Source organism: Temnothorax curvispinosus, unplaced genomic scaffold (assembly GCF_003070985.1).
Source record: "Temnothorax curvispinosus isolate PA1 unplaced genomic scaffold, ASM307098v1 QBEX01013120.1, whole genome shotgun sequence".
Taxonomy (NCBI): domain Eukaryota; kingdom Metazoa; phylum Arthropoda; class Insecta; order Hymenoptera; family Formicidae; genus Temnothorax; species Temnothorax curvispinosus.
In genome coordinates, this window is record NW_020222900.1 from 71,188 (window position 1) to 87,919 (window position 16,732).

A 16,732-nucleotide genomic window follows, 5' to 3' on the forward strand; every position below is an offset into this window, starting at 1 on the left:
TAGCTCCTTTTCCTCGTTGGCTAACTTTATGCAACAGCATTCTAAAACTCTTTATCGTCTAATATTGTATGTTCGAAAGAGTATGCTTCGCATTAAAGGACACATAACGATATTAAAATAAACGTATTTCTCGAGATATTAAGTCGGTATCGCGTATCGGTGTAGCGTTTAATGAAAATGATGAATGGCGAGTCGCACGATTCTTTTGGCCAGCTCGCGCTTTATTGCTTTAATAAACGAAAATACATAATTGCGAGTAATATAATTGAGTAATTCCAATATTAGGGCAAAGTATAAAGTACAAAGTCTTTTTTTAATCATCTTTCTATTATTTACGGTTGCCGAGATATAAGCGTTTTATGAAAATCAGAAATCATTTGGCGTCCGATCTTTACGGCGCGCGCGCACTTTATTGCTTTAATAAACAAAAGTATATAATTGCGAGTAATATAATTAAGTAATTCCAATAGGGCAAAGTATAAAGTACAAAGTCTTTCTTTAATCATCTTTCTATCATTTACGGTTGCCGAGATATAAGCGTTTTATGTTTTATGAAAGTTAGAAATCATTTGGCGCCCGATCTTTACGGCACGCGCGCGCTTTATCATGTTAAATAAACGGAAGGACGTAATTGTAACGTAATTGTAAAGTAACAAAATTGAGATATTCCAATATCGCAGAATATAAACTAAATAATCCTTTTTGAATCATCTCTATATCTTGGGTGGTTTCCCAGATATTTGCGATAAACGATAGGAAAGACTTTTTTTTTTCTCGCGCCAAGCCAGCGACACATGGCCTTGACCTACTTTCGACGAACAGCTGTACATTATTGATCTACTTTCTAAATTGGCCTTGACCTAGATTGCGAAAAATTCGGCGCGCCGAAAATGCGACAAATAATACTAAACAAATCTCGATAAATACTTTATTCTTAAATTCTCGATAAGTGTGTCATTTATTAGTGCACTAATAACATTGTAAAGTTAATATTTTCTTTGTATTTTTACTAATTGTAAGTCCGATAATCACTAACAGGATATAACATATTTCAAATAAATAAAAATGCAAACTGTTCATATACTGACGAAATTGATTAATTAGGCGAAAGTTATCTTGCTTATAAAATAGTATTTGTAATATTTAATTTGTATTTATTAATTAATAAAACGGATTGTATATTAAAATATTTAAAGAATACTTCGTTGTTTGAAGAAAACGTGTTCATACATTACAGTTGATCCCAATTTGTTATATGTATTGCTAATCTTGCAAAATATGTTGCTATATTTTACGTGCGCGTGAATTCTACATATATGCATATCGCTGTGCACTTGGCATGAGATACTACCGTGTCTTTTAATAAGCAAGGGTTATTATTAAATACGTTAGTAATTTAGTAAACAATACAATATTAATATTAAATTATTATTATTTAAATCTTTTTGAGAAAGTATGTGTAAAGCTTTGTATTATAGAACAACTCAACGTTTCTTATTATTTAATTCATTGCCACAGTTTGCAAAATCTTACCGATATTCTTTATAACTGGCACTGCCACCGGCTTCGTGACTTCCACATGCTCACTGATCGACACAGGTTGAGTAATTGTATGCTGATAACTATTGTCCTTAGATCCTGAGCCTATGTGAAAATCGCCATCATTTCCGAAGAAGGAATGTGATTCTGGAGAAAAATCTTGATGAATGTTTAAGTTCTGGCTACTGGAATCGTAATTCGTTTGATCACTGGATCCGAAATTAGATTGTCTATCAAAATTAAAGCAGTAATTAAAAGTTGCAACACAACGAAACGTACAACGTTATGAAGTAATGAATATGACTATCAAATCTCTTATTCATTTTGCTCTTACTTACTCCCATCCAGAATCACTCTCTGAGAAACTATTAGCGAATGCTGTTTTAATTATTAATAAACATAGAGCGAGTACCTGGAACAATAGAATTAATAACTTTTTATTTTAATCATAATCTTAATTTTTAATACGACATATTTTCTCGTGAATTTTTATTATAAAGAAATATAAAAAAAAAATTTATAAATTATAAAAATTTTTATTTATTAACAATGCTTCTGTTTTTTTTATCTATAAAGAACATGAAATAATTGCTCGCATTCTTATAAAATTTTAATAAATATGTATAAAAGTGAAAGTCAATAAAATAAATTTTAAATATGTTTTTTTTTTGTAAATTAATTTTTAATATATTAATATACTATTTTATTAATAAAACAATTTTTGCGGGTTAGAGAGAGAGACATTAAGTAATTCTAAATTGTCTAAGATTTGAGCAATTTAAATTTAAATACATCATCTCTTTCCTGAACAGATTCTCAATTACAACTACTCGATGACATGAATGTGTGAACGAAGCAGCGAAACGCAAGAAACATCTTATATTATTCGCGAGCGGACACTTAGAAAAACATTCGTCAATATGCCCTTTCTTCTCTCCGAGAAAAGTGCTGCTGGCGACGCGTCGGACTCGACATCATCGCTCTTGCGCTCCACAAAATATCCGGAATCTACGAGAGCATGCAGCGTTATATTGTATCGCGTACGGAAAGTATAGAAATATCGACGATCACTTTCCATCGTCCATTGTTCGTCGTAAAACCGGAACTCCCTCGCGAGCGGAGTCGGGCGAGGAACCTGGCCGGGCGCCACGAATCTCCGCTTCCGCGATTTCCACGCGACTCGCGTCACGGTCCGCGGAACCCCTACATACGTTCTATTTTCTACTTACTGAGGGTAGATGGATCATTTTTCAGAACACGTCGCGAGAAGAGAATACAAGCGTGAACGAGACTACGATACTGCGGATTGACTCCGATAGACCGTTCGTTCTTATACATGACACTTTCTCCCTCCTCCCCTGTTCATCCGATGGATAGCTGATGGTTTCCCGTGGAAACTCGTATGTACGCACTTATATCTGATTAGCAAATTGGAAACGAATGTAGCTCGAGCCTACTAGTTAGAATTACTAGATCGAAACTGCGAGTCTATTCAACCAAAGTAAGAACATGTTTTTAATCTGATCGTGACGCTGATGCGATGCTGCGAGATGCTACCAGCGATTCTCAATCGAGGCGCCGCATTTATTGCAATATACGACATTTGCTATTGGTACACTGTTAAATTCATAGTCAAATACTTAATTTGAGTCATTCCTATACAGGTCGCCGCTGCTTCTATTCAATACGTCGTTAATTTAACTAAAATAATGTTAATTAAACTAAACCAATGGAGTTGAAATAATACTGTTTCGTATTAAAATAATAAATTTCGACACATATGGTAGTTAAAAATAACAAAATGTTATTTAATTCAAATGGTATTAAATTTCATCCTTTAACATTCAACAGTGTACAAAAAAATAACAAACGTTATATTTGATAATATTACAAAGTAGTAAAAACATTAACGTTCAAATCAGGTTCATCTTTACTAAGCGATGATTAATATAGGTACTGATAATTAACATGAAGAAAATAACGAATGGGCAAACGAACGCGTTGAAAACCCGCATGAACTGATCTTACACGTGCTAGCAAAAGTATTGAAAGTGATTTCCTTTTCGTTAAATGTGTTCTTCTTGTTTATCGCGCAGTGCAGTGAAATGGAAATATCTATAATGCACACTGATTTTCTGCAATAAAGTTCTGCGCACTGATATGCATTTAAATTCTTCTATTTCGCAACATACAAACGAAGGAAAAATTATTCCTGTCCACTGGAGTGATTACGGAGTTAATATACGTTTTGTAATATATGTTATTGTAGTGTAACTATGTCAATCTTTGATTTAACTACGAGAAAGCATCGTTAACCGATATCTTGGAATGAATAATATTATAATATACGTTTGGTCTCTCCCCCGAGATATCCTGCGCGCATAACAAAATTAGTTATTTTAGATCTTATTTACCAGTAGAAAGGATTTACTATATATATATTTATGGCGCTAAATTTATCGCATTACCCTACATACTAAAAGAAATCTGTGAGACAGGTATAATCTTAAAACTTGAAGGATAGGTTTATCAGAGTGATCTTGCCGTACGGAAGAAACCTAAAAGAAGAAAGAAAGCTACATTTTGACGTAAAATTATTAGTATAATATCATTACACGAGATCGAGATTGAGACTGAATTACATGTCATTTTAAATATGCAACATATAATGCCAACCTTGTTCGTTTATTTAGAGACATTAATAACCGTGCGCCAGGAGTATCGCCTGACCGTACGCTAATACGGGATATATTAAAAAATCAGGTTACAGCTAGATTCCAGTGAGAGTGGCTGATGTGCGAGCGTAAGAAAGGAAAGCAAATAAAACTGGGTGAAGGAGAAGTTCATGGAAAAAAAGCGACGGAAAAAGACGCGACCAAAGAGAGCATTATCCGGTGTGAAAGGATCTCTCGATCTCGTTGTAAAGGCGGTGCGGGCGCAGCGTCTGAGAATTATTGCGTTTACCGCGGTAATGCGGCGGTATAGAACGGATGATTGACTGCGTTTAACGATAATCGAGCTGCTGTGTTCATTGATGCCTAAAAGTCGCGTGGCCTTCCAAGCTGCATCATCATCGCTCTTAACGTGTGAACACTTGCTCGAAGTAAACAAGAGAAACCTGCGACGCTTTCCACGCCATTTTAATCCAAATTTTAATTTTACGGACAATTGTGTATTCGAGACAGCCTACCGCATTTAATTAGGTGCAATTTATATTTAAAAAATAAACATATTTACATATTGAACATCGATATCTCTGCATAACGGTTTTGCAAACGAGTTTACTATTTAATTTATTCAGTTATTTATTGCGTACATGCGTCTTGTTATCGGCTATATATCTTGTTAATAATTATAAGTTTAATTGATAATAATTATAAATATTAATATAGGTGTGTATAATTACACATTTATTTAGATTGTTATTTCGTATCTTTTTTTTGCATATTGTCAAACAAAAAATTTGTATATCCATTGATTTATATCTTTTAATACTCAATATCTAATTAATAGAAATTTTGATAAAAATACAATATGAGATTTAATAGGTATAAAATGTATAAATAATTTCATTTTTTAAATTTTATAATTTTTAATTTTGAATATGTGTGTATCATCCGGCAGTATTAATTTCTAATTTCGAATATATATGATCCGGCAGGATTAATGATAAGTTATAAATATAAATTTCTCTCTGACATGTCCATCATGTTTCCGTTCAGTACGCTGCATGTCTCTCTTTTCCGGTTCTTCGAAACCATCATTAATACTGCCAAGTCATATTTGCACCAAGGACTTTGTCCGCACGGTCCAGTCTTTTTCGGGACTTTGAAAGAAATGATCTATTGTCCTTACAAATGGACAAGGGTGAGGGCATAGCAATCCAGGGAGTGCAGAAAGAGTGACTTTGATCGAACGACTTTCTTCCGCGTCTGGTTAATAGGACTGTAGCGTAAGGGGTAACGGTACGCGAGGAAGAGACAGGATGACTAAGAAAGGAAGAGGCGAGTGAAAGGATCTCGGGTTCTACGTTCGCCGAGTGTGCATGGTCGTAGATTTAGCGCTGACGACTACGCCCAGATACTTTATGGCGGAATAGAGGACGTTGGCACTTGATCTCGGCGTCACGTCTCACGTAACTGAACATTCTGACCTCACTCCCATTGTTTGCCGATTCTCTCGGAAGGGTTACCGGACTTTCACTCTCTTCTTCCTACAAGAGACAATCTCGGCAGTGGAAATGAATTGGAAATTTAAAAAGCAAATTTGTGGTCTGAAGCGTGAAATGCTTTAAAGAGTGAAATAAGCTATAGTTTTAAATTTGAATACTTGTTAAATTTCTGTGTAGATAAATATAATCAAGCATTCTGTGCTTAGAATAACATCAAGATGCCGATTAGTTACATGTTTAATTATTTTAATATAGTATACATATAATTTTTCTGACTAATATATATGTTATGTACGCACAGATGCACATATATAAATACTTTGACATAAGACTTTGAGTTTAAATCCAAATTTTTGAATATTGTAATTTGTCAAATTATATTCTGTAATGTATAATATTTGTTAAATAATAAATAATCAATCGATGAATGTGACACAAGGATTAGATAATTTATGGCAATCTGTTTTAATGAAAGAGAAAGATTCTCATCGTGATAAACGAGGGTTTCTCTCGTCGCTGTTTTTCAGGATGTACGTTTGTTAACAGAGGATTCTTCAGATTTTCAGACAAAGAAACTGCACATGCCTGGTTAATTAATGATTGTACCAGATATATTGTTTCTATCAGAAAAACGCAATACTTTCCAAGACTTAATGGTTCGATATTTTTGTCATTGTTGCTTCTTTCTTAACACTTCACAGTTACTCCTCTATCCATATTGACTTCTTTTGCAAAGTAATGATTTTTAAAAATCATGACTACAGATAAATAGACGTAATTTAATAAAGTATATCTATTTATTTAAATTATTTAATAAGTTTTACTTAATTATTAATGCAAGGATCATGATACATTCTCTAGAAGCATATTCTATTTTTATGGTATTAAAATTAAAGAAAAAAGTTATAATAATTGCAATTAACAGAACAGAAATGAGTTATTTAAAAAATCAATTTAGCGAAAACAATAGTATAAAATTAGGTAATAAAAGAATCTAAAATTTATTATTAATAGAATATAAAAACAGAAGTAAAATAAGCGATTTCTTAAAATACAGATTTCTTTATTTAGTTTACCACAGAAACTTCTTCACCTTCTTTGTAACTAAATAGTATGTACTTTTGCCAGCCGATGATAAACCAAGTAAAAGATTTCGGTAACGATAACGTTAAGAATAATGTAATACTAATTCTTAGCTATACCATTATTAATAATAGTTTTAAAATGCTGATACATGCGAACTCTAAGAGTAAACTATATTTTACAAGTTTATTTATAAAACTTGCAAAAATAAAATTACTAATACAAGTGGCTCTACCAACCGTTGATAATATTTTATTAAAAATTTATTAATTAACTTAAATAATGTCTTTATTATAAGCAATTAACAAAACAAAAACAATTTTATTTTTAATTTTAATTGTAATTTGTGTATAAAATATTGTAAAAAAATATTTTATAACAAAAATTAATAAAGTTACATTTTCTTTTATTCTGAATAACGAAATTATTTCAAAAGCTCTAAAAAATGACAGTAAATATATTAAAATTTTGCTTTAAATGCAAATAGATAGATATTATTTAATATATAATTTAATATATTAGAAATTAGAGTGAGATATACATAAAGTATATATTGGAGCAAAAGCATTTTTCGAATATAAGAACATACAAACTTGATAAATTGATAAATGCATATTACCATGTTATTAAATTAAATAAATAATTCAATAAATGCGTAAAATGACAGAGAACAATAAAATTGACAGAAAACTCACGAAATGAACTGAATATAACTTTTATTGATGAAGTGATATTTTCATATAACAATTACAAAATTATTTTATTAACACTATAAATGCCCTTTTATGTTGTGCCGCCACCACAAGTGTATAATATATGCCATTATAGATATATGTGCAAATATATATAATGTTACGAAACGATTTTCAACCCCAAGGATGGTGAGCAGGTTTCTGTAGACTCGCTTGCTGGACCGCAGCTGCTATTGCGTTTTCTTTCGCAGCTAATACATCCCTTTCCTGTTCAAATTAGACACATATTGAAATTAAATTAATGTCATTAGCTTGTAACAAATGACGCAATAATACTTAACAATTTTCCAATACAAACTTTGTGCATATTAGCGGAGAAACAACTCTGTCTTCTTTCATAGGGAAATATAATTAAAAAAATTCATATTTTTATAATAGTACCTTAGCTTCCTGCTCGGTCTGACTAATTTGCTTATCAACATCCAGCTTTCGCAATTCCGCGGCGGTGTTAGCCGCGTTTCTTTGGATTGCCGCAGCTGCGGCGGTTTCCCTCGCCGCTGCTACTCTTTGTGCAGCTGCCACAGCATCCTTTAGGGTTGCTAATCTCTGTTGCAGTGCCACGAGCTGTCGAGCGCTGGCTTTAGCCTCAGTGTCGGCGTACTGCGAAATCTCATGCGACCTGCACAAAGTGGAAATACTAATAAGTGCGCGGCGTAAAAGAGACAGGCGCCCAGTGGATGCCACACGTCACGGTCCGCGGTGGAACAGTTAGACATATAATAACGGGAAATCAGAGTGAATTAATTATTCGTCATATACCTTGCGGCAGCTTCCCTCGCCGCCGCTTCCTTTGCCAATGCAATTTTCTGCTGAATCAACGCGGATTGCTTCGCCTCTGCAACTTTGTGCTGAGCCACGGCAACATTGTGGTTCGCCTCTTTTGCCTGCTGTATCGCTCTCAGAACCTCGGGTGGGTACGCGATGCTGGGCGTACCGGGCGCCGGATCCTTCAACGCCTGTCATGGAAATTGATAAGCAAATGTATTTCCTCAAATCATGCGTATGATGTATAACGCAAAGTGCGTGATAAATGTTGCGCACCTGAAGCGCCACATCGTGAGTGGCTTGAACTTGGACCTGTGCGAGCGCTACATCGGGGGCAATCGGTGGATTCCAGGCTGAAGCAGCAAAGCCCGTAGGAGCCCATGGTGGAGCGAAGGCTGGCACGATCCCAAAGAAATCGGGCGATCCGAAGAACGCCACTCCGCGCTTATGCTTCTTCGATTCCGATTTCAGCTCCACCACGGACGCAACAGCGAGTAGAAGCACGATCTACAAATAAATCTCTTATTTAATTATTTTTATTTTCGATGAAAATATTGACAATAAGAATATACGACAATAACTAGCTTTAAGAAATAATTGTACAGGTTTTTTTTTTTTAGATTCTATGAAGTTATGAAATTTCTTCCAATGTGTGTTTGCACGATAGGTACAAGTTAATTTAAAAAATAGAAGTTTCTTAGCTATTGTGATATGAGATATAAAATGTATTATGTTCATAGAATTTGGGTCTGATGAGAATAAAAATGTGCTTGAGCTTCTAGTTACCGTTACGATGGTCTTCATCTTGCGAGAAATATTGCTGATGATACTGAATTCTCCACTGGTGGACCTCCGGTATATATACAACTTGTGATATAAGGAAGAATGCTCTAACGTCTCCGGGATAATCAGAGAATTAATTAAAACTATTACGAGGTGTCCGTAAAAGTCCACGTATCGCAAACAGAATTATAGGCCTTCATTGTCTAATGACGATTCTCTGCAGGGCGTATGCTATACAATCACTACACACGAAGCCACTTACATCTTGGAAATCGATGGACGAAGATCATATCTCGTCCTCAAACTCAGGAAGTAGTTAGCTAGTTGTGAGTATATGTACCAAGTACTTCCGTTTCAACGTAGACGTCAAATAAATTTAGTTAATAGATATTGAAAGGACGTTCGATTTTCTTGGTAAGTATAGATGTTGTTTATACGTATTGCTTCGTACTTACATAGCTGTATAAGATTGGTCACAAAATATAAAATATAAATAAGGTATATAGACGCAAAAATTAATTTCTTAAATAAAACAAATTGATATATTAAATATTAATTTTATAGACATTAATATCCAAAATCTAAGTATAATATATTCATAAATTTTACAGTTGGCAAAATTAACAAAAGTTGAAAGCACAATGCACTTGAATATAATGATCGAGTTATAACATAATTATAATGTAGAATAATAAAATAAAATAAATAACGTTGGTGTAGGGTAATTATTTATGCAGGGATAAACTAATAAAGAAACAAAGCTAATTCTCTATGAGGTTTATTTTATTTTAAAGATTCATAAAATATCTATGTTTAATTTTATTAGATTACATTAAATTATATATTTTTGAGATTTTTTGTTGAACATATAGAATTATCATTGTATGTTTTTGAAACAAATTAGTAATATTTTTTTTTAATTAAAGTATTTGTAATAATTATAATTTCTAACTGATAGTCTATATTGTAATACTATAATTGTATAACTCCAATAAATATTGCAAATAAAACGGAAAACTTAACGCATAAAGAAATAATACATGTGGAATCTGTTTTATTATTCTATGATATCATATAACAGATAATAAAAATAAGAACATAATAGTAACGAATGTAAATATATAAGTAATATTCGATTTCTTTTAAGAAAGCCGCAGATAAAATTCAGATAAAAACTTAACGCATATATAAAGAAATTATATATATGGAATCTGTTTTATTATTTTATGATATCATGTAACAGATAATAAAAATAAGAACGTAACAGTAACAAATGTAAGTATACGTAATACTTGATTTCTTTTAAGAAAGCCGCAGATGAAAATCAGATAATAAATTAACCACAGATTTTCTTATATTCAATAAAAATCATGTAAAATTTCATTGAAAAATTTGGTCTGAGAATATTGCATACGCAACGTTGCTTAATTTAATATTTTTGGTCATCGCTTAGATTCCCGTCAGGTCACGAAAAATTTCTGTGTTTGTGAGAGAACGCACCTGACCGCTCAATATACCCGACCTATAAAAAGAAGTTACGTCATCAAGATCTGACAATTGTTTCACGTTCGATTTAGTAACCGTTTCCTCAGGTGAGGAATTTTTATTTAATTTCCAGTTTCTCTCGGAGAAATACGGATACGAATCTTCGGAGGTAAGTTCGCTGCTGGTCTGGGGCTTCTTGAATTTGTAATATTTAGCAGCATGAGGATAGTCGTCTTCCTTCGGTGTTTTCTTAGTGGGTGAAAATTTCTCGGTTTTCGCGCGCTTAGAATATTTTTTGGTCCTGGGCTTTTTGTATCCAAAGAACTCCTCGTAGATCACTTTGGGTGTCGTTTTAGCGAAGATGTCCGAACTGAAAGCTGTGCTGTCTCCGAAATCCGTCTTTGGTACTTTACGATTTTTTCGGGAAATGCGTGATTCTTGACTTCTCGACTCTTTGGGTTTCCCATGTTTTACGCGAGATTGATTACTATTCTTTTGCCGTTTAGAAGGACTCGGGCTAATATAACTGTCTATTTCTGGCACTTCTTTCACGTGCGGGTATTCTGCAAGTGTTAATGTTAATTTAATTACTTTTATTACAGACTAAATATATTAGATTATTATTTCAATTAAGGGGATCCTAAAGCCGTCTGTAATACCGGCTTTTTTTCTTAGCACTAATCTTTTAATTGACTTTATAGAAATGCAAAATTCTTGTCTAGAATTAAAGTACGCATCAAAATCTAGGTCATGGTGGTCAAATTTATATCGAAAACGAAAAAAAATTAATATTTTTGTTAATTTTTGGTATACGTGACGACAATATTTGCTTTGTACAAAAATTCCACGATAAATATCCACAAAATTAGACCGGCATGACCTAGGGACAACATTTAAGAACAATATCGTGCAATTAGATCTAAGATTGAAAATCTAGAAAAAAAGATTACTTTATATAACTTTTATATGTGCAAAAGCACATTCAGGTTGACAGGATAAGCAATATTGCGTGTGGCAAGAGATGGCGCAGTAATCGAACAAAGACAGATGCCTCTCGTTAGACAAGGACAGATATAGATATATGACAAGAAAACAGAATTAGAAATGTTGACATTACCAACGTCGAGGAAGTTCAGCCTTCACTTTAGGATCCCCTTAACAAACATAATTTAATTTACAAATCTCTATAAATCAAATAATTTATCTCTTCTCGTATAACATTATTATTTTAAAGTCACGAAATTTTCAGGGCTAAAGCTATTTCTTAAACAGAATTGTCTAATAATATACATGTAACACTGAAAGTTTTTAGATAAAATCATTATAAATATGTAATTCTGCCTAAATTGTTTACGTGCACACGATTTGTCAGTTCTGTGTACCTTGTTTCGGTAGCTCTTCCCTGTAAGATTCTTCAAATTCCCGCTCAAAGTCTTTCTGGTAATACTTGGATCGTTTTGGTTGTATCTCGTCAGAACTCTCATTGGCTTCCTTGCGTTTCTCCTGCTTACGGCTTTCTTCCTCCTCTTCATCCTCATCTTCTTCTTCTTCGTACGAGTCGTGCGATGGTTTTGAGGATTCAGCACGGTACTCTGATGACGGGTCTTCTTCCTCTTCGTCGTCGTCCGATGAATAATTCTTATAGCTGGAGTACGGTTTATCCTCGTCCTCATCAGATTGTGCTCTATGCTTCCCAAACACCTCGTCGTACTGTTTGAAAGGATAAGACGTTGAAGGCTTAAAGTCACTCTCCAACGGTGACTCTTTGAAATACTTTCCTGGTTGACGCTCATCCTCGTCAGCTTCGGAACTGTGATCATCTTCCTTATCCGGATTTTGGTATCCTAGAAATAATATTTTTAGTATAAATATTCATTTCAAACCTATTTTATTATTTTAAGTTGAATAGTAAAAACACTAGTTTGTTATTACATCTGCAAGCATATTAATAAATGCGATATTTTCTAATACTTTTTTATTTTAAAATTTTAAATAAAGTAAAATTTTATTATTTTTTGTATTCTACTTAATTACATTTTTTTATGATTAAACATGTAATTTGCAAGCTAATACAAACTTTCATCGTCCCTGTCTTCATCATCATTATCATCATCATCATCAGGTTGGGGTGTATGCGGCTGTGGATTTTTCTTATTGATAATCTCTACATCGTTCAGAATGCCTTGCGTTGAAACAGAAGGATGAGCGGTATTTTGTCGCGCGTTAACTGGCAGCACGTTTCCATTATGTTCCTTGTCAAAGTGCAATTGTGGTTGACTATAAAGGGATTCGTAATTGCCTTGCGCTTTAGGAACATTACTAGTAACAGGGTGAGCCTCTATGCTGGCGCCTTTGTACAGCGGAAATTGCGGGCTACCGTTGGCCGTCTGGATCGGCACAATTTGACCTTGGAAGCTCGACAGAGGCGAGGAAAACGGCGAAACGTTACTTGATTGAAGTGCCATGTTGAATTTTGGCCCGGTTCCAAACTTAAAACCCACATCCGACTCGATCGGATAGTTCGAGCTTAGTAGAAACGGCTGACTATCGAAGGCGGGCAAAACTCCTGGACTGGAGAAGTCCAGATTACTCTGAAGTTGAATTACCGGAACCGAAATTTTCTTACCGTTCACGTCTACGGTAACCTCGTCCTTCTGCTTAGGGTTCTGAGTTGTTTTGCCCGGCAACTGGGTGATGCTTGACACCGCGGGAATGCTCGGCGCGTACACTTGCGAGTAATCGGTAATTTTTGATAGAGGATAGCTCGTTTTATACACCGGTGCCTGTACGGCAGAAGAAGAAGCGCTCTGGGAGATAAGTTTATTGATATTGGTGAACGAGGGATACTCGAAGTCGGAAAAACTGGCTAATTCAATCGGCTTGGCCTGATAAAATGCATTGTAGCCAGGCGAGTAGATGCCTTGCAGTTTCTGGAGCGACTGCGACACGATCGATTTCGGCGCGTCTGGCGGTTTCTCGACGCTCCTCGCAGCCTTGTACGCATCGGGATTATTCAATATGCCGAAATACGGAGCCAGCAGATTGCTCCGACTCTGCTCAGGCTTGATCTGGTAGACGGGGGACGAAACGTAGGAAAGCGGCCGCTCTGGCACGCTGCCATACGCGTGAGAGCCAGGCCCGTGATTCGTATAAGGCACTCTCTGAGCGTCCGTCGCCTTGGCGTTTCCATAACGAGGGGCTGATCTCAAGTTAATATCCTGAGGCGACGGGATTCTCGGCGTAGTTTGAGTGTCTCTGAATTGCTCCTGATTATTGCGGATATTGTGGCCGGGATCTACGACTACGCGTTTCGATTTGATAGACGTGACGGAAGCGCGAGTCGATGGCACGACGTTCGTGGCAAAACATATCCCAGACGTAAAGAGAATGATGTTTATGATCTGGAACGTATTCAGCGCACATGCGTTTTAGACATCGGATTATGTTTGATATGAAAAAAATGTTAATTAAGAATGTAAATATTATATTGCATGATAACTTGCATGATTAATCCGCAGATCTGAACAATAAGTTTAAGATGACGTATGTAAATTGTATGCGATTTGAATAAATAATTTAGAAAATGTGGCATTAAAACTTTATACGCTTTTAACTCAAAAATCGTGAATATTATTAATACACGGTAATTATAAATATATAATAAAGATCTATATGATAGCACACATTGCAACATATATCGAAGGAATAAAACAAATCACATTTGTAGTAAATTTGGAGTAAATCACTGTTACAATATTACACATAAACATAAACGATCGACGCGCGGTAAGCGTTCATTGTTTAAAATAATTGAGAAACTGGAGAAACACGTACCAACATGGTACTCGTACAGTTCGGTACGAGCAGAGACCAAAGTTTAACGTTAACTGGCTGCGACCGACATTCTCTCATCTTTTATATTCGGCGTTTACTGATGCGAGACAACAGAATGGGTTAGACTTTCCTAAACTTTGTAAAAAGCGTATCGAGAAAAACCGAGTCAAATCACCTCGCTTCTCCCTGATCAGTGAAGCCATAATCATAACCATTGATCTATCTTTTTATTAACTTACACTTCTCTCTCTTTTGTGATCTGTTATTTATATCATCATCATGCAAGTTGTAATGCAACGTGATCGTTAAACGGTTGAGTCTTATTATCGTAAATGTGAAATCTGCGAATTTGGTTAAATTTGATTTCTCGTTTAATTAATTAATAAAAATAAAATTAGTAAATAATAATAATAGAAAATATTTTTAATATATTAAAATATTTATCATGCAGAGTTTAAAAAATATAAATGGGATAACGATATAAAATTATTGAATAATTATATATTTTTTCAATGTCTACTGACTATCTTGTACAGGTAATAATAACTGTACCATTTACCAGAAAAATGATTATTTCCTTTAGTAGCCGTTATTCTAAGAAAACTTGCGCGAGCATATCCAGCATAATAGTTTTGTGAATTAACGTTGATCCCAAACTAATTTCTGCCTAATTCTCAAGTTATTTTACGAGAAAGTGGCTGTTGCACAATAAAAATGCTCCAATGGATTTATGTATACAGGCTTCATTGAGTAAATCTTCAAGCTAATGATTGTTACATACTGCGAGGTGAACGTCTCTTCCCTCTGGGATACGGTTGAATTATTATACTAACCAACTGGAAAGAATGCAGTTATATATATTTTCGCCATACTGCTGATTTATTTGTTAATAATCAATTTTAATATAATTTAATATTTGCTTTAAATTGCAATTATACTAATTTACGATTTCTTAAGTTGTTTGTTATTTTTTAAATAATCAATTATTTTAAAACAATTATTCATTGAAGTTAGTAATCATTTAAGACTGATTTTAATTTCAATTGTGAGAAACATTCTTCTTGTATTATTTAATACTTTTTATGTAAAATAGTGTTCATGAATTTTAATCTTAATTGGTAATAACACAAATATGTGACAAAAATTATATATTAATTTTATAAAAATATTGAATTATTTAAATTTTTTAACGCAAAATTCTTTTAATTAATGTTTTTAATAAATCTATCTTACCATCTTACTAAATAAAAGTATTATAACATCGGAGATTATAATGAAACTTTTTCAGTTTTTAAAAAGAATGGTACCTGCTAGATAATGAAACTTTTTTATTGGTTTACGTTTATTGCTTTTATGATAAAGATTAAAATCCTGATCCGATTTTGTCACGAAGAGCTTGAAAAGAATATGGATGCTATGAATATTAATGCAGCCATGAAAACATCTCGCCTTTAGAATGTTGATGTAAAAATTTGACACATATCGCATTTTTATTAAAATCAACAATTTCCAGAGCATGATCTTGCATTTCTTTTTGCATAAATATTAAAAATAAATATACTTATTATCATGTGTTTTATCTAATAAAAAAAACACATTTTATTAAAAGATATTAATATTATTTATCGCAATACGACTATAGATTAAAGATATATTAGATAAATAATAAAAGAATAATGTATCTAAGTTAACTAGTATATAATTACATCTATTTAGTTAAATAAAAAAACATTACTAATACTTACCTTTTACAAAATTCTCTGCATTTTTCCTCAGTACAGAAAAAGTCTGTCTAGTTTCCAGTTCTATTTATCGTGTTCTTGAACACAGATATATATAGGTGAAAGAGAAAAGAGAAAATCTACGAGAAGAGAAAACAGGTAGGATTTGGCAGGCGTAACAAACGCCGTACAAATTACAAGACGTATGTATTTCTTGTTTAACTTAATATGTACATACAATACTTGTCAGCCTTTTATAATGATGACCGATGAATTTCCTTTCCCCTCGAACCGAACACTCCGTGCGAGCGCATGCCATACTAACGATTTTACAATTTTCGTATCAAACGTACTATAATCGTACTATAATCGTACTATAATCAAACACTTACTGTTAGTGCGAACAGCGCAGCTCGATACTCGGGTGATATTGCATTCGTTAATACACAAAACGGACGGAAAATCGTCCGTTACCGCGGAGCAAAAACGTACTTATCTAATTAACTCTAGTCCTTTCGCGAGCGAATTTACGATTTCACGCGCAGACCCAACGAACGCGTCATGTGATCGACATCTTACTTGTACTTTTGATTACAAAT

General features: G+C 33.8%; 2 protein-coding genes across 2 annotated transcripts in view; both read right to left on the reverse strand.

The window, feature by feature from the left end:
• The window catches only part of LOC112463172 (zinc finger protein 512B-like), a 6,775-nt gene extending 4,913 nt beyond the window's left edge, over positions 1–1,862 (reverse strand). Inside the window, exons 1-2 of the mRNA XM_025029368.1 lie at positions 1,819–1,862; positions 1,534–1,769 (exon numbers count right to left, since the gene is read on the reverse strand). Coding sequence (XP_024885136.1) covers positions 1,534–1,769; positions 1,819–1,862 — 280 coding nt within the window. The remainder of the gene's footprint in view (positions 1–1,533; positions 1,770–1,818) is intronic.
• A 5,797-nt stretch (positions 1,863–7,659) lies between these two features.
• LOC112463173 lies at positions 7,660–9,114 on the reverse strand. Its single transcript, XM_025029369.1, has 5 exons — positions 9,097–9,114; positions 8,587–8,817; positions 8,305–8,501; positions 7,927–8,164; positions 7,660–7,752 (listed from the first exon to the last, which is right to left on the reverse strand). Exons 1-5 carry the CDS (start codon positions 9,112–9,114, stop codon positions 7,660–7,662), a joined length of 777 nt encoding a protein of 258 aa, XP_024885137.1.
• Between the last annotated feature and the right edge of the window lie 7,618 nt (positions 9,115–16,732).